The sequence below is a fragment of the Tetrahymena thermophila genome, assembly GCF_000189635.1.
Source record: "Tetrahymena thermophila SB210 genomic scaffold scf_8253899, whole genome shotgun sequence".
Lineage (NCBI taxonomy): Eukaryota > Ciliophora > Oligohymenophorea > Hymenostomatida > Tetrahymenidae > Tetrahymena > Tetrahymena thermophila.
Window position 1 is genome coordinate 38,802 of NW_002475967.1, and position 26,543 is coordinate 65,344.

The 26,543-nt window shown below is 22.2% G+C and overlaps 7 protein-coding genes across 7 annotated transcripts; 2 read left to right on the forward strand and 5 right to left on the reverse strand. All coding sequences in view use genetic code 6, as the record gives it.

The window, feature by feature from the left end:
* Positions 1-765: 765 nt before the first annotated feature.
* TTHERM_01222540 (arylamine N-acetyltransferase) lies at positions 766-1,626 on the reverse strand (the record flags this gene model as incomplete). The annotated part of the gene is made up of 1 exon (XM_001027226.1): positions 766-1,626. One exon carries the CDS (start codon positions 1,624-1,626, stop codon positions 766-768), a length of 861 nt encoding a protein of 286 aa, XP_001027226.1.
* Positions 1,627-4,809: 3,183 nt separating this feature from the next.
* TTHERM_01222550 (transmembrane protein, putative) lies at positions 4,810-6,925 on the forward strand (the record flags this gene model as incomplete). Its single annotated transcript, XM_001027227.4, has 2 exons — positions 4,810-5,099; positions 5,179-6,925. Exons 1-2 carry the CDS (start codon positions 4,849-4,851, stop codon positions 6,923-6,925), a joined length of 1,998 nt encoding a protein of 665 aa, XP_001027227.3. The 5' UTR covers positions 4,810-4,848.
* A 663-nt stretch (positions 6,926-7,588) lies between these two features.
* TTHERM_01222560 (WD domain, G-beta repeat protein) lies at positions 7,589-11,181 on the reverse strand (the record flags this gene model as incomplete). Its single annotated transcript, XM_001027228.2, has 7 exons — positions 7,589-7,967; positions 8,029-8,256; positions 8,313-8,650; positions 8,708-8,841; positions 8,905-9,598; positions 9,653-9,748; positions 10,444-11,181. The coding sequence occupies 7 exons, from the start codon at positions 11,179-11,181 to the stop codon at positions 7,589-7,591; spliced, it is 2,607 nt and encodes an 868-aa protein (XP_001027228.2).
* Positions 11,182-12,802: 1,621 nt separating this feature from the next.
* TTHERM_01222570 (hypothetical protein) lies at positions 12,803-13,286 on the reverse strand (the record flags this gene model as incomplete). Its single annotated transcript, XM_001027229.3, has 2 exons — positions 12,803-13,048; positions 13,143-13,286. 2 exons carry the CDS (start codon positions 13,284-13,286, stop codon positions 12,803-12,805), a joined length of 390 nt encoding a protein of 129 aa, XP_001027229.1.
* Positions 13,287-15,679: 2,393 nt separating this feature from the next.
* On the reverse strand, positions 15,680-17,803 carry TTHERM_01222590 (cell differentiation protein rcd1, putative; the record flags this gene model as incomplete). Its single annotated transcript, XM_001027231.3, has 8 exons — positions 15,680-15,962; positions 16,020-16,132; positions 16,185-16,471; positions 16,655-16,994; positions 17,143-17,349; positions 17,415-17,506; positions 17,569-17,649; positions 17,767-17,803. The coding sequence occupies 8 exons, from the start codon at positions 17,801-17,803 to the stop codon at positions 15,680-15,682; spliced, it is 1,440 nt and encodes a 479-aa protein (XP_001027231.2).
* Positions 17,804-19,784: 1,981 nt separating this feature from the next.
* Positions 19,785-22,101, forward strand: TTHERM_01222600 (thioredoxin glutathione reductase; the record flags this gene model as incomplete). Its single annotated transcript, XM_001027232.2, has 6 exons — positions 19,785-19,878; positions 20,021-20,161; positions 20,232-20,485; positions 20,920-21,337; positions 21,423-21,759; positions 21,813-22,101. The coding sequence occupies 6 exons, from the start codon at positions 19,785-19,787 to the stop codon at positions 22,099-22,101; spliced, it is 1,533 nt and encodes a 510-aa protein (XP_001027232.2).
* Positions 22,102-22,881: 780 nt separating this feature from the next.
* On the reverse strand, positions 22,882-24,153 carry TTHERM_001222600 (kinase domain protein; the record flags this gene model as incomplete). The annotated part of the gene is made up of 10 exons (XM_012800873.1): positions 22,882-22,972; positions 23,023-23,112; positions 23,164-23,253; positions 23,318-23,407; positions 23,459-23,548; positions 23,610-23,699; positions 23,751-23,840; positions 23,888-23,977; positions 24,024-24,073; positions 24,130-24,153. The coding sequence occupies 10 exons, from the start codon at positions 24,151-24,153 to the stop codon at positions 22,882-22,884; spliced, it is 795 nt and encodes a 264-aa protein (XP_012656327.1).
* Positions 24,154-26,543: the final 2,390 nt, after the last annotated feature.

Below are 26,543 nucleotides of genomic sequence, written 5' to 3' on the forward strand. Positions count from 1 at the left end.
TTTCTTTTTATGATAACTATTCTAAAACTCATTCTATTTACTAATTTGTTTTTTTTTTAAGTATAAAATATTTTTTACAATATTAAAAATGACGAATAATAAAATAATAAAATAATTAAATATAAGCATTTATTGAATCAATCTATTTGATCAAAAAGCCTATTAAAATTACTGATAAATATATGTTGTGTATTTTATTTTTAGTATAATTAATTAATTTATTTACTATTTTTCATCTATTAAATATCAATATTATTTATCTAAATTTTAAATTACTTATGTAAAAGATTATATTACTTTGAAATAAAATAAATAAATAAATAAATAAAGAAATAATTTTATTTAATATTTATAAAATTGATTTGGTACTAAAGTTATTAACAAAAATAATTAATAAACTTTAAAAAATAATTTCCTTTTTAAAAAATGTAAAAAGCGTCGACACTAGGGTTTGAACCTAGGATTAAGGTTCATAAGACCTTCGTGATACCTTCGTGATTACCGCTTCACCATGCCGACTCATGCGATATTTACAAGAACTGCAAACTAAATAATTTTTTCAAGTAAATTAAGTATAAATAAATTAAAATTGGAAAATACAAATTAGTTACCGTAATTTTTTAGCTTAGCTAAGTAAAAAATAATAAGAAAATATCAAAATAAAATTTGATAAATAATTTTCTGTACATAAATTAGATGGGAAATCTTTAAATACTAAAAATTTACAATATTTAACAAATATATATTTTTTAGATTAAAATCTAATCATAAATTAGGTTTATTAAAGAGATGGTTATAGGCATTTCTGCATATCTCTGAATTTAAGCTAGGAAATTCTTTTGCACAAATTTCCACAAATTTATGTACATCTTAAATTTCTTCTCCTTCATTTTGTAATTTGTTGGCTTATATATTTTCACGCACAAACTATTTATCCTACATATTTCTTGCTCCATCCTTATTAAAAGTTAAAATACATAATATTCTATGAAAAGGAGTAAAAGTAGGATCAGTGAATATTCTTTCTTATTCTGCAAGCTCTATATTGTAATCTTAAATAGGTACTAAATGGAATTTTAAGATGACTTTTTCCTATCCTGATGTTTAAGACTTGTGGATACGTAAGATATTTTATTTATTTACATCCCATTTTAGCTTCATAGTTGTGTAAGAAAAACTATAATAAGGAGACTCATCGCCAAAATTAAGAGGTATGGCAAAAGAAGAAGCATATCCAGAACCAACATCAATCATATATTTATCAGCTTTTTAAATCAAATCATTAATAATAATAACCGTGTGATCATTTGGTGAGCTATAAGTACTAATTACTAAATCTGTTTTATATCCAATATTATTTAGGTAAATGTGTAGAAATAGATTTAAAGAATAGCAAAGTCCTCCTTGTCCAGATAAAAGATCATTCTTTACCTCATCCCAAGTAAGTCTTCTTCTTTTTTCTACTGGCGTTGCCAACAAAAACACATTTTAAAATGGTATATTCTCTTAAAAGTTCTATATAATTTAATTTAGATAATCCAAGCTGGACTGATCTTCTCTTTTTGAACTAATCTTTATCCTTTAAGAAAATTGCTTTGTTTCTTCAGCTGTTAAGAAGTATTACATTTTATTTAGTCTTACACTAAGCAAATTACTAAATTTAATTAATATAAAAATTTGATTTTCTGATAATAAATATTTAATACAATTTATATGCATGCTAATTAAACATATCTGATGAAATACATATAAGTAATTTCATCAGTAATTAATTTCTTTTATTAATTAATTTATAGTATATTTTATAGTAATACTTACTAACTCGATACTAATTTTAAAACAAAATCTTTTTATACTTTTATAATTTCATAAATTTTTAGCACATAAAACTTAAGTATTTCTTTTATTTATTTTTAAAAATTATAAATATAAAATAAATTAATTTAATATAATCAATCTATTATGATAAAATCAAGCTAATATAAAATATCAACAAATTTCAAAAGAAAACTAAATAAATTACTTATTATATTAAACATATTTAATATGTTAATCAGGCACTGTAAATGTTTGCTATTATCTAAAATTTTCCTTAAATTTTAAAATTTGCTTCTATTTTTTGGGAAATAAGAACACTGTTTTTTATAAGAATAAAGTATATTATAAATTTGACAAATTTAATTTTGATTGTAAAAGAAAAATCATCAAAATATAAAAATTAACTAAAGGAAATAAAAGATACTTATGATAAAAAGTAAAATGAAAGGCTTTGAAAAATTATCAAATAGAAATACTAAAGTAAAATAGGAGAATTTTATTTCTTTTATAAAAAATTTTTACTAATATAAAATTACTAGTGTAGAATAATTAAAAGATGAAAGTAGAATAATTGTTAAAATTTTCGATTAAATTAAATAGGAATTCTTAAATTTATTTTCTTAAATTAAATGCATGGATAACGTGAAAATTCTATAAATAATTTAGTTTAAATCAGTAAATTTAGTTTATTTATTTAGTATTTTGCAGTAAAATATTAAAACGCTTGATAACTTAAACAGTTTTATTATAGAATTTTAAAAAGATTTTCTAATTAGTTTTGAAGAAGCTAAATTATTATCTATGAGCTTTAAAAATAGCATTCAATATTTAGATATGAAATTTGGTGAAGTAGATTAAATTTCCTATTAATAAATTATAAGTGGCTTCAAAAATCTTAGTAACTTACTTGAAATAAACATTAAGATAAGATTAAATAATGAATTAGATGTTAATGATTTCTATATTTCTATTTCATCTCTTAAGAATTTAAGAAAACTGCATTTATTGATAAATACCTAACATATTGATTACTAAAGATAACAAAATTTGTATCTTACCGAATGCGAATAGATTGAGACAAGTCTTCTTGAATTCAATTAAATAAATTCACTTAAATAAGCATAAAAGCTCTCTAGTTTAAGTTTAGTTTTTAATTATCTAGAAAAAGATTTATTTAGTAGATTTATCAGTAATCATTTAAATTATATTGCAAATATATCTGAATTATAATTATAGTTTCAATTATTTGATTAACAGACTAAAGAATTCTTAATATTTGTTTTACAGCAGCTTAAATGTCTTAAAAAAATCATAATAGATATAAATGTGGTTATTGAAATAGACTTGCAAAGTTTATTTTAAATAATTGAGTTTAACTCATCAATAGTTACATTTGTGCTCATTTAATCCTGTGCTGAACCTATAATTGTTATGCAAACTCCATAAATCAAACTAAAAAATTTGAAAAACTTATCTATAGAATGTGATCTAAAGGATTAAGAAGATGAAATTTATTTAATTAAATAGCTTAAAACGCTAGAGAATTTACAAACCCTTGAACTCATGAGCTTTGAAAATAAAATTAAAATAAAAAAATTAAAAAGATTGGTCAAAGTTTCTTATCTTTCTATTTGAATATTAAATGATATTATTTAAATTATTAATTAATTACATATTTATTATTAAATTGAAATTTTTAAGTATTAACTTTAGATAGATTTTATATTGTTATATATTAGTAATTATAAATGTTTATTATTTCATTGATAACTTTACACTCATAAAAAATTATGTGAACACTTTACTGCCATGCTTATTTATTATAAAATTCACTTATCGAAACAGCCTAAAGTTACCAGGGTACCAGCTGTGTTGGAGTTGTGATTTAAGGTGGTTGACTTAAATTAAGATCAAGAAGTAAAAACATAAAACATGTAATATAATTTTTATGGCAATATATGATCCCCAGTAATTATGCTTGTGAGCTGAGTTCATAAGATACCATCTTTTTATGAATTTCCAAAATTAAATTAAAATACTCTCAATAGCTTTATTTATTCATTTTTCCAACCCTACTGATGATTAGCCAAATATTTTTACAGAATAACCATTAAATCTCTCATAAATTTTTTATACAAAAATAGTAAAATTAACAAAAAATAGGTTTAAAAGTATTTAAGCCAAACTGAAAATTTTAATATAACCATACTTTAATAAAAAAAACTCACTCAAAACTATAATTTTTTATGGATATCTAATTTTTATATTCCGAATATTATTTGCATTAACTTAGCTTGATAGTATAAAACTTATCCATCAATTTTTTATGTAAAGTGTATTTATATGTATTATATATAATTTTAGTTAATTAATTAACAAATTTATATCAAAGGAAATTAAAAAATAAAATGAAATTAATGAACAAAATATTGCTTATGGATCTATTCAAATAAAATGAGTTGTAATGCATCTTTTTTTTTGTGATTTAAATTTTTAAGCTTAAAATATAAATTTAAAATTTTACAATTCCTTTTTTCATATTTGTGATTTTTTGCATTGAATTATAATTTGGTGAAGAGAGTTATGCCCTTTAAAAAAATGTAATCTTTGAGTGGAAATTCGTATACTTTTTAAGTTGGAAAAGGGAATAGTTACAACGCATAAGATATTTCTGTCTAGTTCTGATAAAAATTAATTTAAATTACTTAGAAATTAAACTAATGTTACTCTTATTCAAAAATATTTACTAGAGTTTTTGTTGTAATCAAAAAGCAATAGTTATGATGTAGCAAATTAAATCTAAAAGTAGCTATTAGTATTTGAAAAAGATTATCCTATTAATAATTTCTTTAATAATGTTTTTCAATAACAAATAATTAAATAATATGATGGTTTGAATTAATAACAAACAATCAAGCTTATTGAAAAAAAAAACATAAATTTTCTTTCTAATTTTCTATTGATATTTATTATAAAAAGTAAATTAAATTATTTGTTTAAAAGTTTAATAAGATTTTAAAATTAATAAAGATGAAAAGGTTCTTTACAAAGTAGAATTTAATGAACAATCTAGGAAGAATAATATATGGCTTCTTAGTACTTATATTAGCAATTTTACTCATAGTTTTTTCTGCAGTAATTAGCAACTCATATAGTTCAAATGATATAGATTTATCCTAAATTTTAGAAAATTGGGAGGAATACCCAATCTTTAATTTATATTAGCCATATTCTGATTCAACTTAATGCAACTAAGGAGATGAATCCATCTTTCTATATTAGTAATTATAAATTATTTTATTAGATAAATTAAATACTCAGATTCTATTTTCTAGCTTAACTTTGTTTAATAATTAATAGATGGCCTGGAACTAGTGCGGGTTGTTAATGTAATGATTCGACATTTACAACTAATTTATGTTGTGGTGTGTCTGGTAATAGCGGATCTTGCTGTAATGGAACACCCATTTAATAAATAAATTCAGAAGCTCTTAGATACTGGGATATGAGTTTAGACGCAAGCTAACCCAATCCATAAATTATTTGTGGTGAAAAGCTGTTTGGATACAATTTTAGAACAAACGCTCGCTACAATAATGAATGTCCATCTAATCTAAAAACCTGTGGTTCAGATTCTAATTTCGTATTCTGTGTCCCATATGAAAAAGAATGTCCCATTCAGGAAGTGCGATTCGAGATACAGGAATTTGAAGATAAGACATATGAGAATTTCTAGTTAAATATCCAACAAAATACATATTTCATTTATATTAAAAGGACATATTAAAGCAAATTACCAATTGTATAATTTAGAGTGAGTAATCATTTGTCAGCATGCTAAGATGAATAGCTATCTTACATTCCTTAATTAGATTCTATTTTTGATCTTAGAAGTACAAATTGTTCTCTCTCAAAATAGTATTTTTACACAGATTTATCTTTATTAGAGGAGGACTACTTTTCAATCCATAATATATCAAATTAGCTTCTAAGCTTGCCTTCCTTCTCCTTTAATACAAATTATCCTTTCAGGTTACTAAGTGAAAGTTACTACACCACTTAATAGCAATGCTTGTAGTATATGGAATCATTTTATTCAATTAATTCAAAGATGAATTCAATTTCAACTGCTGCGTATGTTACTTTTATACTTTGCTTGATATATGGTTTAGAATTACTTGTTATCGAAACTTGGATTGGATTTATTTATAATAAATATTTGTGGGGACTTATTTTTATGAGAAAAAAAGTTAATCTCATTTGGAAAATTATTTATTCAATCAAGTTTATTTTGTTTGTAGCCTGCATAACATCTTCTTTTGTCCTTGCTTACTTATACAATAAAGAGTACAATTTTTTTCAAAATTAGATATCTGAGAGCTGCTTTGATGGGGAAGCAAATTATTAATTCCAACTTTAGATAAATAACATGTATCCCGGTTTAATTACTGGACTAATTATTGTTATCTTTATATTATTTTTTATTGAACCAAATGTTTGGTATATCTTAATCACTTGTTATAATCCTGGATAATATGAAAAGGTAAGCCATAATTCTTTAGTTTCTACAGAATAGCTCGATGATAAAAAAGGTTCTTAAGATTTAATGATAACAAATCCTAGCAAATAAATATAATACCCTATTGATTATCAAATAACTAATAATGAACAAGCTATTGAGCAGAAATAAAATAATAACTAAAATTAAGTCTTAAATAACGAAATCCCATAAAACTAAGTCCATATTATCCCTAATGTTCCTCTCTAATAATAATAATAATAGTAAATATAATAATAATAATAATATTTATCTTAATAATAATTTTACTAATTTTAATATGGATTTAAATAAATATAATAGAATGGACAACAATAATTTGTGTAATAAAACTTAATGCCTAATGGAGAATATAATCTGCCTTAATAAAATTATTAAAATAATAATCCAAGCTAAAATATATCTATCTACTAAACTAACAGATAATTTATCTCTTCAAACGATGTTTAAATTCAGATGTAAAACATTTATTAAAATTAAGAAAACTTGTAAAGATAATAAAGAAATATTGAAGAAGAGTACGAAACATAACCAAAACCAGGTGTATGATGTTGTAAAATATAATAATCAAACTTTGAAATTTATTCAAACAATTTTTTTCTTTAAATAGTAAAAATAATCAAAATATTATTGATTTTTCTATTTAAAACGTATTTATCTTTATATTTTATAAATGTTAATTATTATACTATTAAAATATTTAATATATTTATTAAGGTTGGAATATCGAATATTAATCAATTTTTTTTTAATATCAAAAGATTAATATTATATTTTTGTTGATTTTTTTCATTTTTATGAAAAAATTAACAATATATAAATATATTTTTTTTTTGTACCTTAATTATATTTATCAAAAAATTTAATTATATTTTCTATACAATAATAACTAATTTTTTATATATATAATATTAAAAACAACTTTGAAAAAGAATATTTTTTTATTACATATTTTTTTTTGTCACATATTTTAATTTTTTAAGGATAGAATATAAATAATGTTTAGATGAAAATAAAATAATTTAAAATTTCTATTTTATCAAAATATTTTATATTGATTAGTTCTTAAATAAATGATAATATTTAAAATTTGAAACATATTTTGAATAGATTCTTTTTATATGATTTTATAAGTTAAAATACATGTTAAGCTTTTGTTAATTGTAATTTAGTTGATAAAATATATATAAATTCAATAAAGAATGAACAAACTCAAGAGTATTGAGCATTAAAAAGATTTTCAATATACTTATGGGTTTCTTTAATCCATTTATCATTAACATGATTAATTTGTTGTTAGTCAATTTTATTATTTTTATTTTCTTGTTCAGCAAGTTTATTTTATTATTTTTCAAAATTGAAACCATTTTCTTCTTCTTCATCATCACTGTCTTCGTGACCATTTTGTTCGTTATCTTCTATTTCCATGTTACCAAAATTTGCAAAGATATCAATATCTCCATCTTCTTTTTTAAGCTAGTTTTTAAGCATTAAGTTGTCAAAGAATTAATTGAAAACCAATCCACTTGGTGGGATCAAATGAGATTTTTCATTGTAAAACTCGCTGACTAACTTAAAATCTTATCTGTATCTAATTTATTTTTAATATTATTTTTATTATTTTTTGTTTGATAAATTTAATGAAATTTTACTAGTAATTTAAAAATGTTTAATATTTCGATGAGAAGCTCTGTTAATTAGCTTCAGCATCCATTTTATAAGCTTCATTTTTTTATAATTTTTCAGCTTCTTGCTATTATTCTTGTTAGAATTCAGAAGATTCAGAAATCTTTTTAAGATATTTTCTAGCTTCTTCTTCTTTGAAGTGGTCGTCAAGGATCATAAAGTTCATGCCTGAGTCTAATCCAATTAATACTTTTCTATAAATTAGAAATTAAAATTCCATTAATGTTTATTCTTGCTTAATTTAATTTACCTTGTCTCTAATTAGATATATGAAATTTTATTCAAAGGGCTAGGAATAGCATAGGCAGATACAACTTAGAAGTTTTTAGTTGACAAAGTAATAGCTCCACTTGTTTTCTTGTCAGAAACAATAAGCAAACTAATTTAATTCAAAGATTTTTCGAAAGATAAATCCTTATAAGACTCCATATTTAATTCAATTATAGTTTAGCCTGAAGCAGTGTTAATAACCTTGAATGTATTTTTATTCATTAAAAATATTTGTTCTTATTCTAAATTAACTTCAAATCTTTTAACTTCCTAAATTCCAACATTAATAGTTTTCTCAATTTTATTGTCAGTGATGTTCTATTCATATTAAACAACTTATAAATACATTTTTATTCATTAAAAAATATCATTTACCCATTATAAATAAATGTCTTCAGCCAATACTGCAATAATATCCTTATCTTCCTCATTAAGATAATGTTAAACACCTAAAATTTTCTTATTTTTGTAAGATCCTTCAAATTCACAATTCCAAAAGTATTCATAAACTATTTATTCAAATTTTAGATATGTTAAAACTGCTAAATTCTATTAAGTAATATTTATTTTACCTTTAACTTCTCCTGACTTGCTGTTGGGAGCTTTTCTTGTATACTTTTTCCAAATTTTGAATTTGTTATCAGATCCGTATGTGACGAATTTATGTGTGTTTGACTTGTGACTAAAGAAGCAAATAGCATCATAAATATGAGCTCCATGGGCATATTCGATTCTTGTATTGCAGTCATAATTCAAGTTTTAGTTTTCTTACCAGAATTTTAAGCAACTTAAGCTGATTTAATCTTCGTTTCTTTCTGACACAGTTAACATATCCTTCCAACTCTTATCAAATTAAACGATTTTAACACAAGCAGGATCAGGTAAATAAGATCCACTTCTTGAAGTAAGATTTCTAGAAACAACATCAAAGTCTTTTATCTTTCTTTATTCAAACAAAGATAAGAATTATATTCTTCCGGGTAAAGAGTTTAAGCAAACTAAATGAGACTCTTGATTTTAAACAATTTTATTGCAGAACATGTCATCGCTGCATTGAACTTGGGGATATGCTTAAGGGTTAGTGAAACCTAAAATGTTAAATTGAGTTTCAAAGTTGTGAACTTGCAAAAATTAGATAGAATTTTCTCTCAAACTGCAACCAACCAAGTCATTTTCAGGTGAAACGCTAATTGTCATAATCTCACTTCCTAAACGAGGATAGAAATCCTTTTTATCTTCATATTGATGCCATATAAGTAACACACCCTTTATTTTTTAAATGCATTTTGTTTATATATTAAAATTTTTTATAATATTTACTTCTTCACCACCAGAGAAAAGTAAAGAGTAGTCTTAATTAAAAGCAAGAGACTTAACTGCCAAAGAGTGCCAGTGGACTGAGCTGCTAGTGAAGTCCTAATATTATTAATATTAACATGAATAAATGAATCAATATGTGTTTAATATATTTTCAACTAAAAATCTATCATTCAATATAAAAAAACGATATCATTTAAAATTATTTAAAACAGTTATTTTATCATTTATTTCTAAATTAATAAATTGCTTTTTAAGTGAAAATCAAACTTTTTTACTTTTATATTTGAATACTTCCTTTTATTTTATTTACTTATTTGTTTATTTGTTTGATTGATTGATTGGTTAATTGATTGATTGATGATTGATTAATCGATTTATGGTTGACTGATTGATGATTGATTAATTTTTGATTTTAATCTCATTATAGTATCTTGATTTTATTAAATTCATTTTAATTTTGTATCTTATTATCCTGCTCATTAAGCCATTATAAATAATTCATAATTGAATTCCTAATTTGCTTAATTTTATATTTTTTTAGGATTGTATTTTGAATAATAATTTTTTATAAATTTATTTAGAGGTAATATCTTAATGATCTACTTTATTTTTTATAAAATATTTTATTGCTCAAATATTTATTTAAAAACCTATTAAGTTGTCTAAAAATCTTCATTTTAAGTAATACTTTGAAAAAACTAAAATAAGAGTTTTAGTATTTATTTTTGTTAATTTGTATCTCTTTGAATGTAGATATTTTAGTTAGTTATGAAAAAAATAATAATAATTACAGAAAGTTCGAAGGCTTGATGATAGTAAGTGATTTTACCCATTTCATCACCAACTGCTATGGTATATGGAGAGCAAGCTAAAGCAGTTATATTGAGTGGATGATTAATAACTCTAAAAACTTTTTGATCTTCCAATTCTACTATGACTAATTTTTTTCCTACACTAATTAAAGCATACATTTCATCTTTTGTGATGACAAGAATTTATTTCACAGATTCGTCTTGGTTTTATTATGATTTTTACTAGTCGTTTTATTATTGCTATTCATTACTGCTTTTAGTTCCATTTTATTTATTTTCTGATGATGCGTTTAAAGAAGCAAAATCATAAACGAGCTTATCTGTTTACTTGCTTATCTTAAATGAATGCAAACTAGAATTTTGATCTATGTATAATAGCTTTGAGCTGCTTGAATCAAAGGAAGCAGAAACAATAGTTTTATCCTTAAATTAATATTCAGAGAAAACAGTATTGGTTCTTAAATCAACTCCTACAAGCTTACCGCTTTGATCTAATGTGTAAGCTTCATCGAAATTTTTAGAAGAGTTTAATGAATATGCAATGATATCAGCTGAATTGGCGTCTATTTCGCTGATCAAATAGCCAGTTTTGGTGCTAAAAATACATAATTTAGTTCCAAAACAAGCTGCTACCTATTCCTTGCCTTCCAACCATTGAACTGGAAGTGGGCGAAGATTGCCACCATACTTCTTAATGTTAATATGCTAATTGCTCATTTTTGTATTGCTAGTTTTACCTATTTGATAATATGTATGTATTTTGCTTGTTAATTTAATTACTACTAGTCCTTAATTCTATTTGACTTCTTTTTTAGACTCTTAGATTTTATATAGTTAATTATTTGATATTTATTAGACTGAATTAATGAGTTGCTTGATCTTCTTTCTTTATTTTTTTTATCTAATTTATTACTAATATCATTTGATTAATTTATTAATAAATGAATGAATGCAATATATATCTAAATATATTTTTATTACTTTTGCTTTATGAAATTAATAGAATATGTATCATTCAAACCAAAATGTCCCTTTCATGTTAAATTGTATATATGCTTATGCATGTATGTATCTTTGAATGTGTAGTTGGTTTGTGAGTGCATTCATCTATTTATTAATTTATTTATTTTTGATATGTTAATTTCGAAAAGATAAAGCCAATAAATATTTATTTTTATCTTTTCCTAATAATTTTGCTTGGTTTTCATACAATATTTTGAAAAAAAAATTAATTTAAAATTTAACCTTCTAACATTCATAAATTATCCATGCTCTCTTTTATTCTTCTACTCAACTCACTTAGAGCAATCAATAAATCTACATTTCAAACCAACAAAAATAAGATAATATAATTTATCTTATAATATTTTCTCATCTAAAAATTTCTTTATTCGTTAAATTATTTCAAAAAATAATTTTCTGTTATTCGAAAAAATCAAATTTAATGAAATCATAATTTAGTAAATAAATAAATGTATTTTTTCTATCTTTTAAACTTAAAAAGATTATCTTATTATTGCAAAATTAAATCAATAATAATTAAATCATTTCATTGAAAATTAAATATTTTAATTGATACATTTTCTAAATATTTTATATTGTGAAACCTATTTAAACAGGAATTTATTCTATTAGAAGAAAAAGTTAAATTTTAGATAAAAACTTGAGCTCATTTTTTCAAAGAGTGCTCAGTTTATAAGGGTACGATTTTAGCTTGTTTAATATATATTTAATATTGAGCAATAAGAGTAACTAAATCAAATCTTCATCCACATATAATAATATTTATCAATTATTTTTAATTTTAAAATTTAATTTATTTTTTTGATATTTTCTTTGGCTTTAAATAAAAATAGAATTAAAAAAATAATTATATGTTACTTTTGTTTAATGTCAGACATTATAGATGCTTTAATTGCGAAATAAAAATGTGTATTTTTTTTAATTATGGCTTCAAATTAGTTTTCTATTTAAAAAAGTTATTTTAAATGGATTTATTGAATAAATTTAATAAAATAATAAATTCAAAAAAAAACAAAAAATTATTTTTTATTATTTTATTTTATAAATAAAAGATTAATTTATTTATTTAAAAATATATTTTTAGTTATTAAATAATTAAAATTAATTTAATATTTTAAAAGTTGTTTTATTAACAAATTAAGATAATATTTTAGCAGAAAAAACTTTAAAACATTTTTTTTAATTTAAAGAAAAAGCTAGTAAAAGAAAGATTGAAAAATTCGTTATATAAAAATCAAATTTGTAGAAGATAGATAGAAAAATAGATTTAATTGATTAATTATTATAAAAAGTATGACTAGAATATATATAATTATCAAATTTCCTTAACAAAGTATATAGATGGATCTTTAACTAGATGGGATTTTATAAATTCTTTGAGGCTTTCAATTTCCTGATTTAAATTTTTAAGCAAATCTAAAAATTCATTTTCATTTTAATAATCTTCAGTGATTTTATTCAAAAAGTCTTTGAAGTCAAAGTTAGCTATATCTGTTTCATTTGTGAATATATGTTCTTTTAGAGAATTGTTTACTATTTCAGAATATTTGGTCTTCCATTTCTATATTTTTTATGAAAAAAATTGCAAAAACCTTCATGTTTGCTTTGTAAATTATAAAAATGCAAAATAATTGTAACAATTAAGTGATATTTACAAGAAATCTATCTTTAATGTTTTAAGAGCTAGGGTTTTTGTCAAAATCGCTACGCATTTCATTTATTGTTTATTAAACATCTCCATTCAACTTTTTTAAAAAATGGTAGACACTATCTTTATCTGTATTCAATTATGAATTCATCCTTCTAACTAATTTTTATATTATTATTTTATTTACTCGCTCACTATTTATTTTTTCTACTTTCTGTTTTTGTATATTTATTTAAATTTAATAAATTCTTTAAAAATATTAATTAGCATCGCCCTTCAAGAATATTACTTTCTCTTTAAATCTAAATAAGAAAAACTAATCAAAAACCCTATTTAAACAACTCTTAAATAACTAATTATCTTAAAAATCATATTTAATTTTTCAGAAATTATTTTAATTTCACTATTTTAAAATAAAATAGAGAAAAGAATTAATTTATAAAATCAACCTAAATGTATCAATAAAATTAAATTAAAATATAAAAGCTAAATAAATTCAAAAAACTCTTAAATTAGTTTTCCTCAAACATATTTAATTTTTTCAGAAATTATTTTAATGTAGCAAGTTTTTATTTGAATATAAAAAGAGACAATAAAAAAAATAGATATCTGCTTAAAGAAGTAAATAATGTAGATTTAAATACAAATAGTTAAATAACTAACTATCAGAGTACCTTAAATTATGATAATATTAAAATCTAAGCTTTTATTTCAATATAAAAAAGAAACAATATTTAATCTTTAAACTAACTTAAGTAAATAAAGTGGATTTAAATGAATAAAGAAAGTTAAATAAATAATAATTTTCATTAAACCCTTAAATTAGGGTATGTCAAATACTCTTTTCTCAAGTAAAAGCTGAGTAAACTCTAAAAAAAAATTTCAAGTAAAGCAGGGTTGAGTAATTAAAATAATTTGGAACAGAGCAAAAGCATGCAATTCAACTTAGATAAAAAAATGAATTGATAAAAAAAAAATTAAATAAAAACTCTGATGAAAAAAATTTCTTAAAATGTAAAAATCTTACTTTATTCTTTAAGAAACTATTTTACTTTAACATTTTTTGATTTTAGAATAATCAATATATTATATAAACCTAAATATAAAATGGATTTAAAAGCAAGAGTTAAACGATTTCATACTCTTTATATAAAATTTATAAAATACTTAATATAGATAGACAGATATTGATAAATGCTGGAAATTTAAAAATTATGTGAACTGTTAAATAAATTTGAAACAAAGTTTTTCAACTTACCTGATTAATAATTAGCATAAGTACTTATATTGTACTAAATTTATTGATTTTAGTTAATTACTAGCTATCATTGCCTTCAATTCTCTTTTTTTATAAGATTTGTTATTATTAACTATTGTTGATAATTTTTCTATTATTTCTAGTAAAAATAATTCATGGATTCATGCATCTAAGTATGTATGTATATGAATGCGTTTGTGTGTTGATATAGATTCTGGAAGGTATATATTTTTTTTTAAGCAGGAATATATCTTGAATATAACTGATGAGATAGATCATTTGATAATTTATATTTATTAGACAGACAGGTAAGAAATTAATTTTTTTTGAAGTATCAAGCTTAGAAATAAAATTTTCACTAAATTTTTTTCATTTTAAAAGCAAAATGTTATTATTAATTTAAATAAAATATTTCTAAGTGTTCAACGCATTTACTTCTTAAAGCTTTTTTATTAATAGTTTAAATGCATTTATTAGAGTAATCTTTTAAGCATTTATTTCTGTCAATTTGGTTCTTATGGTTGGATGCTAGAAATAACAAAAATGCTACGAATTTTGATTTTTTTTGAGTTGAAAATTTTTTAAATATTGTATTTTTCTGGGATGTTTTTGTAATTATCTATTAAGTTTTTGATACTGCAAATTTTTAATGAAAGAGATGAAACATTTTATATATTTTTCTACCAAAGCTCATAATTTTATTAAGTCTCGTTTATACAGCTAGCTCGCCAGCTTGATAGATAGATTGTTAGTTAATTAACTAACTAACTAGCTAGCTATACAAATCTTTTTTATATACTAAATTTTTGTTTGTTATCTTTGTTAGAATAGAGGCAAAATATAATTTTTAATTCTCAGTACACTCACTGACTTTGGAGATTTTGTTTGAATTTTGAAAGGTTAAATAATGATAGTTCAGTTAAAGCAGCCATTTTAATAAAAAGAAAGGACTATCATAGTTACTTGGTAGAATTAAAGGCAGGTTAAGTTCTGTAGAAAAAGATTGATAGATAGATAGACAGATAGATAGATAGTATAATAGAGTAAATGCTCAATCAATATTATTTTGTAGTATATTTATTTATTTAAGTATATATTAAAAAAGATAAAATATTATAATTCTTATCAAAATTATGGTAGAATACTTACTATAAGTGAATAACGTTTAAAATTTGAAATTTTGTGTTGTGTTGTATGTGGGAATGTATTTATTTATTTTATTTAGATTATTCTCTTTCTATTCTTTTAAGAGAGAAGCTATTTATTTACATTGTTAAGTATGTTTTTCAATATTAGTTCAAGAAACTAGCGTAGCGAGGTTGAGCTTGTTGTTATTATTGAGGAGTATACATAGGTACTCCCATTGCTGCGTTCATCATTTAGGGAGGAGGTTGAGTTGACTAGGCACTTGGAACTCTTTAAGGAGTAGATGAAGCTGTGTCTTCTGAGTGTAGGCCTAAGTTTTGCATTAGTTAATGATGCAATTTTCTAACAGAATCGTCCTTAATTAGACTCCAATTAGGGTCTTTGAAACCTTGAGGAATTATCTTTTTCAGTGCTTCGTTTGCTCTAATTTAAAAAAAAAGAAATTAATTTAAATGCTAATAAATATTGTTAAATTTCAACCTGTTGTTTTCAGAAAGTCTTTAATAGCATTTTATAATATGTCTCAAGAGTCTTTAGTCATCTTTTTGATTTTATTCTAAATCTTCAATCATGCTTTAAAGGACTGTGGAGACCTAATTAAAAATTAATAGATTTTAGCATTTTTTTATTTAATGAATTATTTACAGCAAAGAAGCGTTCTGCTGTTTGACAAATATAATTCAAACCATTGTCATCAATTAAAATCTTCTAAACAATAAATGTAGCAACTGTTCTTGATAATTCTTATCCTCTTTTCATAATACGCAAGCACAAAGGAATTATTTCAGTTTGCATTAAAAATGTTATTGCCTCAGTGTCATCACCCTTCACAAGTGCTCCAATAACACCCAACGAAGTTACCCTCAAATTCTCAAAAGGTTTTAGCTTTGCAGAAGTGTTGAGGAAAGGGTATAAGAATAAAGGAATGTGAGCTTTTATTAAAAAATTCAATATTAAAAATAAATTTCATTTAGATTTTAATTTAATATTGAAAATTAAGAAATAAATTAGCTAGAAAGAAGCAAAGATTTTAAACAAAAAATTTGCTTTGAGATGAATTTAAAATAATTTCATTAGGAAATTTAAGGAGATTTTATTGTTGGTGAAATTATTACCTTTAATGAAGTGGGGCTTCGTTTCTGGATGTAAAGCTAAGCATTAAAGAAGACCAAGGACAGAACAAACCTGGGTAGAAACAGCTTAAGTGAGGACATTAGGAGCTAACTAAGAATAGACAGAAACTATATCGTCTATTAGTAAAGCAATTGTTCCGTTCGAGTGCCATAAAAGGGGAGCTAAGTTATTGAAAGATTCTCTCTTTCTACTAAGTTCCTACAAAGCTTCTTCCTTTCTTTCAGGATCTTTTAAATTTAAAATGTGCTACACAATTTAGTCTAATTCCTTTTGATTCTGCTAGTCATCTATCTGAGGAGTTTAGTGAATTGAAGAGTTCTGCTAAGAATTTTGATTATAAAATACATTGTTATTAATAAGAAAAATATAAATTAATAATCTTTATATTTTGAATAGGTTTTTAATACAAAAATTAATTCTAATTCAATATTTTATTGATTATTGATAAAAAGAAATATTTAATATTTACTTGGGGTGGGATTTGTTGATAATTCATCTGAGCGTGAATTATGTAAGGCTACATGTGTTACATTGGAGGAGGAGTAGATGTCACAAATACATTTTAAGGAGAAGGACTGCTGAAAGGGATAGGTTGATGCAAGGGAGGAATTTAAGCTACAGGCTGAGGCATATGAAGGAGTCCACTTGGATAAGGTTGCTAAACATTTGACATTTACTATTATTTTTATATTATTAATCAGTCAATAAAAAAAGAATTGCGAAATCCTTTGAATAAAATACATATTAAGCAGCTTGTGGCACTTAAGGTTGAGGAGATTATGAAGCCGCTAACATTTAAGAGTAATCCAAATGAGGATACATTCCATAAATTTCTTTTAAAATTAAATAAAATAATAATTATAATAAACATTATTTAATTTTTAAAGTTTCTTACCTTGAGGGTAGATTATTTACTAATGGGGATGGCTGTAGATAATTTGTGGAGAGATTGAATGAGGAGGAATCACTTGGGGATCTATTTTTTAATTTCAAAATTGTTTGTTTATATTTTGAATAATTCCAGATTAGTTAGAACAACATTTTTAAATGTTATTTAATATTGGATAATATTGCTCTTATTGCTCTAAATTACTTGGATTTTAGGAAAAGTGCGGTGGCTATTGGTACATCTTTATATTCTCTTTAACCTAATTTAATTACAAAAAACTTGTTATATAAATTTTACTTCATTGAAATTTTATTATTTTAATGAATTCATTGTTAATCTAATAATTTGTTTCTTTTTCAGATTGGCTTATAAAATTCATGTCTATTAGACTAAAAATGATTCTTTTTATTCGTATTATGGAGAAACTCTAGCAGTCTCTTGTTAAAGGAATACTATTTATTACTTTTTGTCAGAAATTTGCCTGATTGGTATAATTACTTGCTTTATTGAACTAATACTATCTATATCTGTGTGTTATTTATTTTACAATGCAGAAAAACTTTTTATGCAGAAAAAACTTATTTGCTTTAATTTGTTTGCCTTTTTATTTGATTATAAATTTTAAGATTTTTTGCCTTTATTTTTTTGCTTGCTAGATTGTATAATTAAATTTTCTGAACTAATTAATAACGCTGGGCATTTATTATTTAATAAATTATTTAATATAAAGGAATTTATTCAAGTAAAGCAATTTTGAATTCATTTTTCATTCATTCAATCAATCAATCAATCTTTCTTTTATGGATTTTAGTATAATTTGCAAGGCAGATGATGATTTTTAACTTAATTAACTATTTTAATTGCTATCTTCCATATCTGCCTGTGTATATTCATTCATTCATTTTTTTTTTTACTAATTGTCAGCTATCCTAAAAAATCTTAAAACTATCTAAAAAATATCAATCATATCAAACAGTTTAAAGATTTTAAGATTTACTTTAATAAAATAATAATTATGATTAATAAGTAATCATTAACAAAATAAATAAGTTTCAATACAAAAATCTATCATTTTTTTAAATTAATTTTAAATAATTTTTCAAATTCAAATAAAATAGCTCAAATTTTATCCTTAAAAGTATTTAAAACAATCAAATTAATTATATTTATTTGTTAATTATGATATAGCTTGTTATGAATAAAATAGAAGGAAAGAAGTAATAATTATTATCTCCTTTAATTAAAACTTTTTATTTTTCTTGCTTAATAATAATAACTTTTCTATGATCAATTCTCAATTAAAATATAAATTATTTTTGTATTTAATTTTATAAAAAATAAATTTTAAATTAAAGTTTTTTTTGGCATTTTTCTTATAAATCTATAAATTATTTAAAAATGTTAACCTTTCGATATTTGGCTTAAAAAAAGGTGTTTTAATTATTTTTAAAAAAATATAAATTTCTTTTATCACAATAAATTATAGTATTGTAGTGTAGTGAAGAAGTATTATATTTTATTTCATCTCTAATTATAAAAATTTAAAAACTTATAAGAATAAAATTAACTTTAAAATATTTAAAGGGTAGTTCATATAAAAATATTTTGAGAAATAAATCAATTTGAGCAATAAAGCTTTTAATTTAGGTTACCTTAAATTTCCACATTCTTTGAGCGATCCTAAGAGTTCAGGATTATTTTAGATAAATTTTAAATATATAAAAAATGTCCAAATATCTTATAGTTTAAGGGTTAAATACCTTGCTTATAGGGGTTAATATGATAAAAAGTATAGATTACAAATCATAATTGATAAAATGAAAAGTAGTTACTTGAGAGCTAAAAGATCAGTCAGATAAATAAAATCATTTAATATATTTCTTATAAAAAACCAATTAATTTGTATGTAAAAAGTAATAATAAAATTAATTTATATCTAACTTTTTCATAAGTTAAAAATAAAAGAATATTTGTTATATTAATTAAATTTAATAATGAATGTAATTTTTACAAATTTCTTTAAATAATAAAATTGTTAAATATTTAGAATCGAAATATTTTTATTTAAAAGAGCTGATATTATTTTGGTATTAAATATATTTAATGATCAAATAGATAAATAGAATCAAATAAGTTTTCTGAAATTATTCTGTAAATATTCTTGATGCAAATAATTAATTAAATTTTAGAAAATTGATATAATATTAATTTTGTTCAAAAAAATGATAAAAATTAACAAGATACTTATTCACTCGTTTAATCCTCAGAGATTCTAGATTTTTTCTACAATGAACCTATACTAATTTAGTTTTTAAAGTATAATTGGATATTAAAAATAAGATTTATATATATAATATTCATATTAAAATAATCAGGACTAATAAATTAACTAATTAATTTAAAAAAACACAATATAAAATTATCAATTCATTTTTAATGCAATAATAATAACAATAAGAATACTAGTATGATTACTTCGTGATAGGAGGTGGTTCTGGTGGATAGGCTTCTGCCAAGGAAGCAGCTTCTTTTGGAGCTAGAGTTGGATTAGCAGATTTTGTAAAGCCTAGTCCATAAGGATCAACTTGGGGTTTAGGAGGTAAATAAACAAATAATAAGATTCAAAAATGGCAAAATTAAGTAATTTGTAAATTAATAACAAATAAAAGGAACTTGTGTAAATGTTGGATGTGTGCCAAAGAAAATGTTCCACTATGCTTCTGAATTCGGAGATATTTTAGAGCACTAAAGAAATGCTGGTTGGGAAGTTCCACATAACATCAATCATAACTGGAGTACTTTAGTAAATAAGGTTTAGACATACATCAAAAGGTTGAACGGCATTTATATGGATGCTTTGAAAGACAAAAAAGTCACTTACTATAATGCTTTTGCCTCTCTGAAGGATAAAAACACTATTTAAGTAAAAATTTTTATTTCTTTTTATCATATTTTAAAATTACATTTTTACTTAACTTTGCTATTTCTACTTTAAGTGTTTATTTAATCAAAATAAAATTCAGTCAGATACTTTCTAATCTGTTACAACTCAAAGTATATTTAAATCACTCTGATTTTTTTCAAAAAATCATTACAAAATAATTATTATTGATTCAAAGCAATTTATTTCAAATAATCCAAATTTTATAATTTATTAGAATCAATACTTATTTTCATCATAAAAATGATTTATTTTATCATCAATACACAGAGTTTATGTTGAATTAGCGTAATTTAAATGAAATTAAATGACTCCTTTTAAAAGATGCCAATTAAAAACTAATTTTTTGAAATAAAAAAAATAATAGAAATTTTACATATTAATATCTAAATATTTATTCTTTTTTTTATTCAAAGCTTGAAGACATTAATGGAAATAAGACAGAAGTTACAAGCAAGTATATCTTGTTAGCTCTTGGAGGAAGACCAAAATACTTAGACGAAATTCCAAATATTAGAGAATTAGCAATAACTTCAGATGATATTTTCTTTTAAAATACTCCTCCAGGAAAAACACTTGTTGTTGGTGCTTCTTATGTTGCTCTAGAGTGTGCAGGATTTTTGAATGGCTTAGGTTACGATGTGACTGTTCTTGTCAGAAGTAAAGTTCTTGCTAATTTTGATTAGGAGTTTGCTCAAAAGGTTAAGTTATTTATGTAGAAGCACGGAGTTAAATTTATCGAAGGTGCTGTTCCCACAAGTATTAAGTTATCTGAATAAGGCTAAGATCTTAAACACGTAGAGTATAAGAATACTTAGACAGGTGAACTTGTTGGTAAAATAAATACATTTAAAGATTCAAAAATCTATTTTCTTTTTACTTTAATTTAAAATTCTAAAATCCATTTGCTTTAATTTAGGTTAAGATCACTTCAAAACAGTTTTAATTGCAGTTGGTAGAGGAGCTTAAACTAAGGGCGTTAACCTTGAGTAAGTTGGAGTTTAGTTGACAAAAGACGGAAAGATTGTCTGTGATGATAGTGATACTACTGCTATCCCAAACATTTTCTCAGTTGGTGATTGTGTTGAAGGTAGACTTGAGTTAACTCCTACTGCTATTAAAGCTGGAAGAATGCTTGCTCGTAGACTTTTCAACAACTAAAAGTAACTCATGCAATACCACAATGTCCCTACTACCATATTTACTCCTTTGGAGTTTGGTACTGTTGGTTTGTCTGAAGAATAAGCTGCTAAAAAGTAACAAATAACTATTAATTTATTAAAAATTATAACATTTTCATTTAATTTAGATATGGCAAAGATAACTTAAATATTTGGATTTCTACATTTAAACCAATGGATTGGTAATATTCTGTTGCAAAGTAAGATGACAGAGCTATTTGCAAGCTCATCACTGTTAAAAATGACAATGATAAAGTTATTGGTCTCCACTACATAGGTCCTTAAGCTGCTGAAGTCACCTAAGGTTTCGCAGTTGCCATCCAGATGGGTGCTAATAAGGAAGACTTTGACAATACAGTTGCAATCCATCCTTCCTATGCCGAAGAGTTTGTACTTTTAAGAACACCAAGACTCTGAAAGCTAAAAAAATGAATTAACATAATATATAATATATTATAATAATTTAATTTATTGCTTAACAGCATTTACAATATGTAATTTATAAATTGTATAACAATGTAGTCTCTCAAATTAATTTGTTTTCATCGATATTTCTCAAATTTATTTTTTAAGTATTTACTTCTATAATTTCATACATAAGTAAATGAAATATTAATAAATTTAAAATTAAAACAAATTTTCCAAGGATTCCATCAATTTTTCATCAAAAAATTAACAAAGATTTTCAAAATTTAATCTTTTTTTTAAGCTAAAAATTAATCTAAATATTTTAATTAAATAAAAGAAAAAAAATAAAATTTTAAATTAAAGATTTAATTTTTTGATGAAGAAATCTAAATTTTTTTACAAAAATTTAATCTAGAACTTCTTTTTTTTACATATAAAATGAATGAAAAATTTTTTATTGAAAAATTTTTATTTATTTTGAAGAGATTCTAAACCTATTTTCATTTGTTTGTTTTGATAGTCTATCCAAAATTAAAAAGACATTAATTCTAATTTTATTTTTACTAAAAACAAACATTTTACGAAAAGATAAATTCATTTTTTTTAGAATAAATAAATAACAACTACTTTCTTTATAAATATCAATAAAAAATATAAAATATGTAAATTTTTAATTCATTAAAAATAATTATCCAAACAAATATACAAAAGTAAGAGTAAAAAGTAGAATGAATACCATAAAAATTTGAGTTAGATTTGGAGTAAAAAATAAATTTATTTTTAAGATATTCAACATTAAAAGTTGCATTTAACTAATTTTTTTATTTTAAAAATATTTTGTTTGATAGCAAATGCTTCTCTTCTCAATAAGTTATTACTCCTAATAAATTTTGATTTAATAAGCATTTATATGAAAAATTAAGTAATTACTCTAAGTTAAGCTTTAGTGCCTTGATATCTGAGTGTTTTCTTATTGAAGAAATGGCATTTTAAGCTCCTTTAAAGCTAATATTGTTTTCACTAAAAATAAAAAAGAATTTTTAATCAATAAAGAACTTTCTTAATAATTACAAAAGTGTTAATTTTAAGGATAATAATTTTTTGCAAAATTTTAAGCTGGAAGATAAATTTATTATGCCCTCATCAGTAATCTAATTATTTCTTTAAATTTTTAAAATAAAATTTTAGTTTAAACTATCATAATTAATGATAATAATTATATCACGATAAGACTAGCCTTAATTTTCTTAAATTAATTAGTCCTCCAATTGCCAATGATAAATGAAAAACTCCATCATCGTTTACTCCATTACCACTTTTAATATTAAAGTCATTAAAAGTAAAAAAATATAAGCTCATATTTTACAATAAACCCAATGTTAAACATCTAAGATTATAGAGTTGACATAAACCAAAAGCTAAATGATTTGTTCCATCTTAATTTATAAAATTTCGCCTTTTTCAATTAAAAATTTCTTCAAAATAAAATCAAATAAACTAATTATTTTAATTATAACCCTAAATATAGCTTTAAAATTTAAAGGTTTTTAATTTTTTTTAATTCTTATGCTAAATGTAATATTCCTTCAACACCTATTGAGTTATATCTTAAAAATTTTATCGAATTTTTAATAGTTTATTTATAAAATTGGAAATACTGCAGCTCAAGAATTAAGACTGTAAGATACTTGAGCTATCCAAATGAAGAGCTTATATTCTAAATTCCTTCGTCTCCAATATAATTTGTGCTTTAATATAAAGAACATAATTAATTATTTTCTTAACAATATTTTACTATAAATTTATCTTGATTGCTTTTAGATTTACGCACTTAGAGATTACTTAGCCTAATGTAGTAGAATTTACCTTTCCAACTTTATTTAAACTTCATTAAAAAAGTAAAAATAAAATTTATTTATATTTTAAATTACTTAAAATTCAATTCTAAATTTTAATGAATCGTAGTATTTGACTTAGAAAACTTTTTAAGATTTAAATATTTAAATAAATATCTTTCAGTATCTATTAAAATATTACATCATCTAATCTTCCAAAATACATTTTCTTTCTTCTTTTTCAATGTTTTATTTTTTTAATTATTTTCTTTATTTTAATCTTTTATATATATTTGAAAGTATTAAATAAATTTACCAATTATTAAAAGAAATATCCAAAAGAAAGTGTAAAACAGAAGATTCTATTATTAGTGGTTAAATTCCTTATTTTTTTATTTTTACAATACACAGAATCTTTATTATTTTTTTGATAAATTTAAAAAATATATTTTAAACAAATCAAATAAATTCTACTAATAAACATAAAAATCTACTGAAGAGTATTTAGTTTTTATCATTATGCGTCTGTCTGTCTATTGTATTTTTTATTCTTTAAGAAATATTCAGTTATATATTTTGCACAAAAAAAATTTATTTAAAACCACTAAAGTTAAAATAAAAAGTAAAATTGATTTCTCCCTGAGGTTTTATTTAAATCATGGTATCTAATTAATCATGATAAATAAAAAAAGGATAGAAATATGATTGATGGATAATGTTTAAGATTAAAATATAACTAAAAAGTTTGGCATTTATATAATTTAATAAGATTTAATATAACACTAAAAGTTTCAAATTATTTGATCATTTTTAGAGAAACCAGAGAGTTTGCTTATGAGGATTTAATTTATTTAAGTAAATTTAATTTTTTTATTTTTTATAAATAATTTATTTACTTACAAAAATATGAATGATATTTAATAATATAAAATCAATAATAAAATCTATCTATCTATCTATATTTTAGGTTAAAAACTTTTCCAAAATATTATATAATAAAATATATAATACAATTCAAACATTTTATATTTATTCATCCTTTTTAACCATTTGTTTATCATTTGAAATGAAAGACAACTAATCTTTTTGATTTAAGAAACTTGCTTTTTACCTTGAGTCCTAATGATTCATTCATTGAGCTAAACATTTTATAATAAATTTGTGTAAATTTTAAAATAAATATCAAAATAGAATAAACTTTTAAATTAAAAATTATTCTTTAAATTAATACATAAAATAATTTTAGTGGAATAAAAAAGATAAAAAAATAAAATAAATAAAGTTATCAAATATATTCAAAGAGCTTTTTTGTGTTATATTCATTTTTATAGTTTAAAATATCATATTAGAAGGGAAAAATGAAGAAAAAATATGAAATAATAAGAAATAAATAATAAAAGCAAAAGTTGAAAATAAAATGATGAGCTAAATTAACAAAGAAAGAACAAAAAAAAGCAAGCACAATAAAAAGAAAATGAAAAAAGAGCTTTATTGTTTTTTATTAGTTTTTATAATTAAAAATGTCACAATCCAAAACAAATAAATTGTTTTTACGTAAGGTTAAGTGTCAAATTTGAGAGATTAATGCAATTTGCTAAAGCAGAACCTAAGCCTGATGCACCTTCATCACCAATTTAATTGCAACTTTTTAAATATTGAAGAAAAAATATATCATTAAATAGTTAATTAGAAGGAAAAAATGAAGAAAAAATATGAAATAATAAGAAATAAATAATAAAAGCAAAAGTTGAAAATAAAATGATGAGCTAAATTAACAAAGAAAGAACAAAAAAAAGCAAGCACAATAAAAAGAAAAAGAAAAAAGAGCTTTATTGTTTTTTATTAGTTTTTATAATTAAAAATATCACAATCCAAAACAAATAAACTGTTTTTACGTAAGGTCAAGTGTCAAATTTGAGAGATTAATGCAATTTGCTAAAGCAGAACCTAAGCCTGATGCACCTTCATCACCAATTTAATTATGACCTTTTTAAATATTGAAGAAAAAATATATCATTAAATAGTTAATTAGAAGGAAAAAATGAAGAAAAAATATGAAATAATAAGAAATAAATAATAAAAGCAAAAGTTGAAAATAAAATGATGAGCTAAATTAACAAAGAAACAACAAAAAAAAGCAAGCACAATAAAAAAAAATAGAAAAAAGAGCTTTATTGTTTTTTATTAGTTTTTATAATTAAAAATATCACAATCCAAAACAAATAAACTGTTTTTACGAAAGGTAAAGTGTCAAATTTTAGAGATTAATGCAATTTGCTAAAGCAGAACCTAAGCCTGATGCACCTTCATCACCAATTTAATTGTGACTTTTTAAATATTGAAGAAAAAATATATCATTAAATAGTTAATTAGAAGGAAAAAATGAAGAAATAATATGAAATAATAAGAAATAAATAATAAAAGCAAAAGTTGAAAATAAAATTATGAGCAAATTAACAAAGAAACAACAAAAAAAAGCAAGCACAATAAAAAAAAATAGAAAAAAGAGCTTTATTGTTTTTTATTAGTTTTTATAATTAAAAATATCACAATCCAAAACAAATAAACTGTTTTTACTTAAGCTCAAGTGTCAAATTTTAAGAGATTAATGCAATT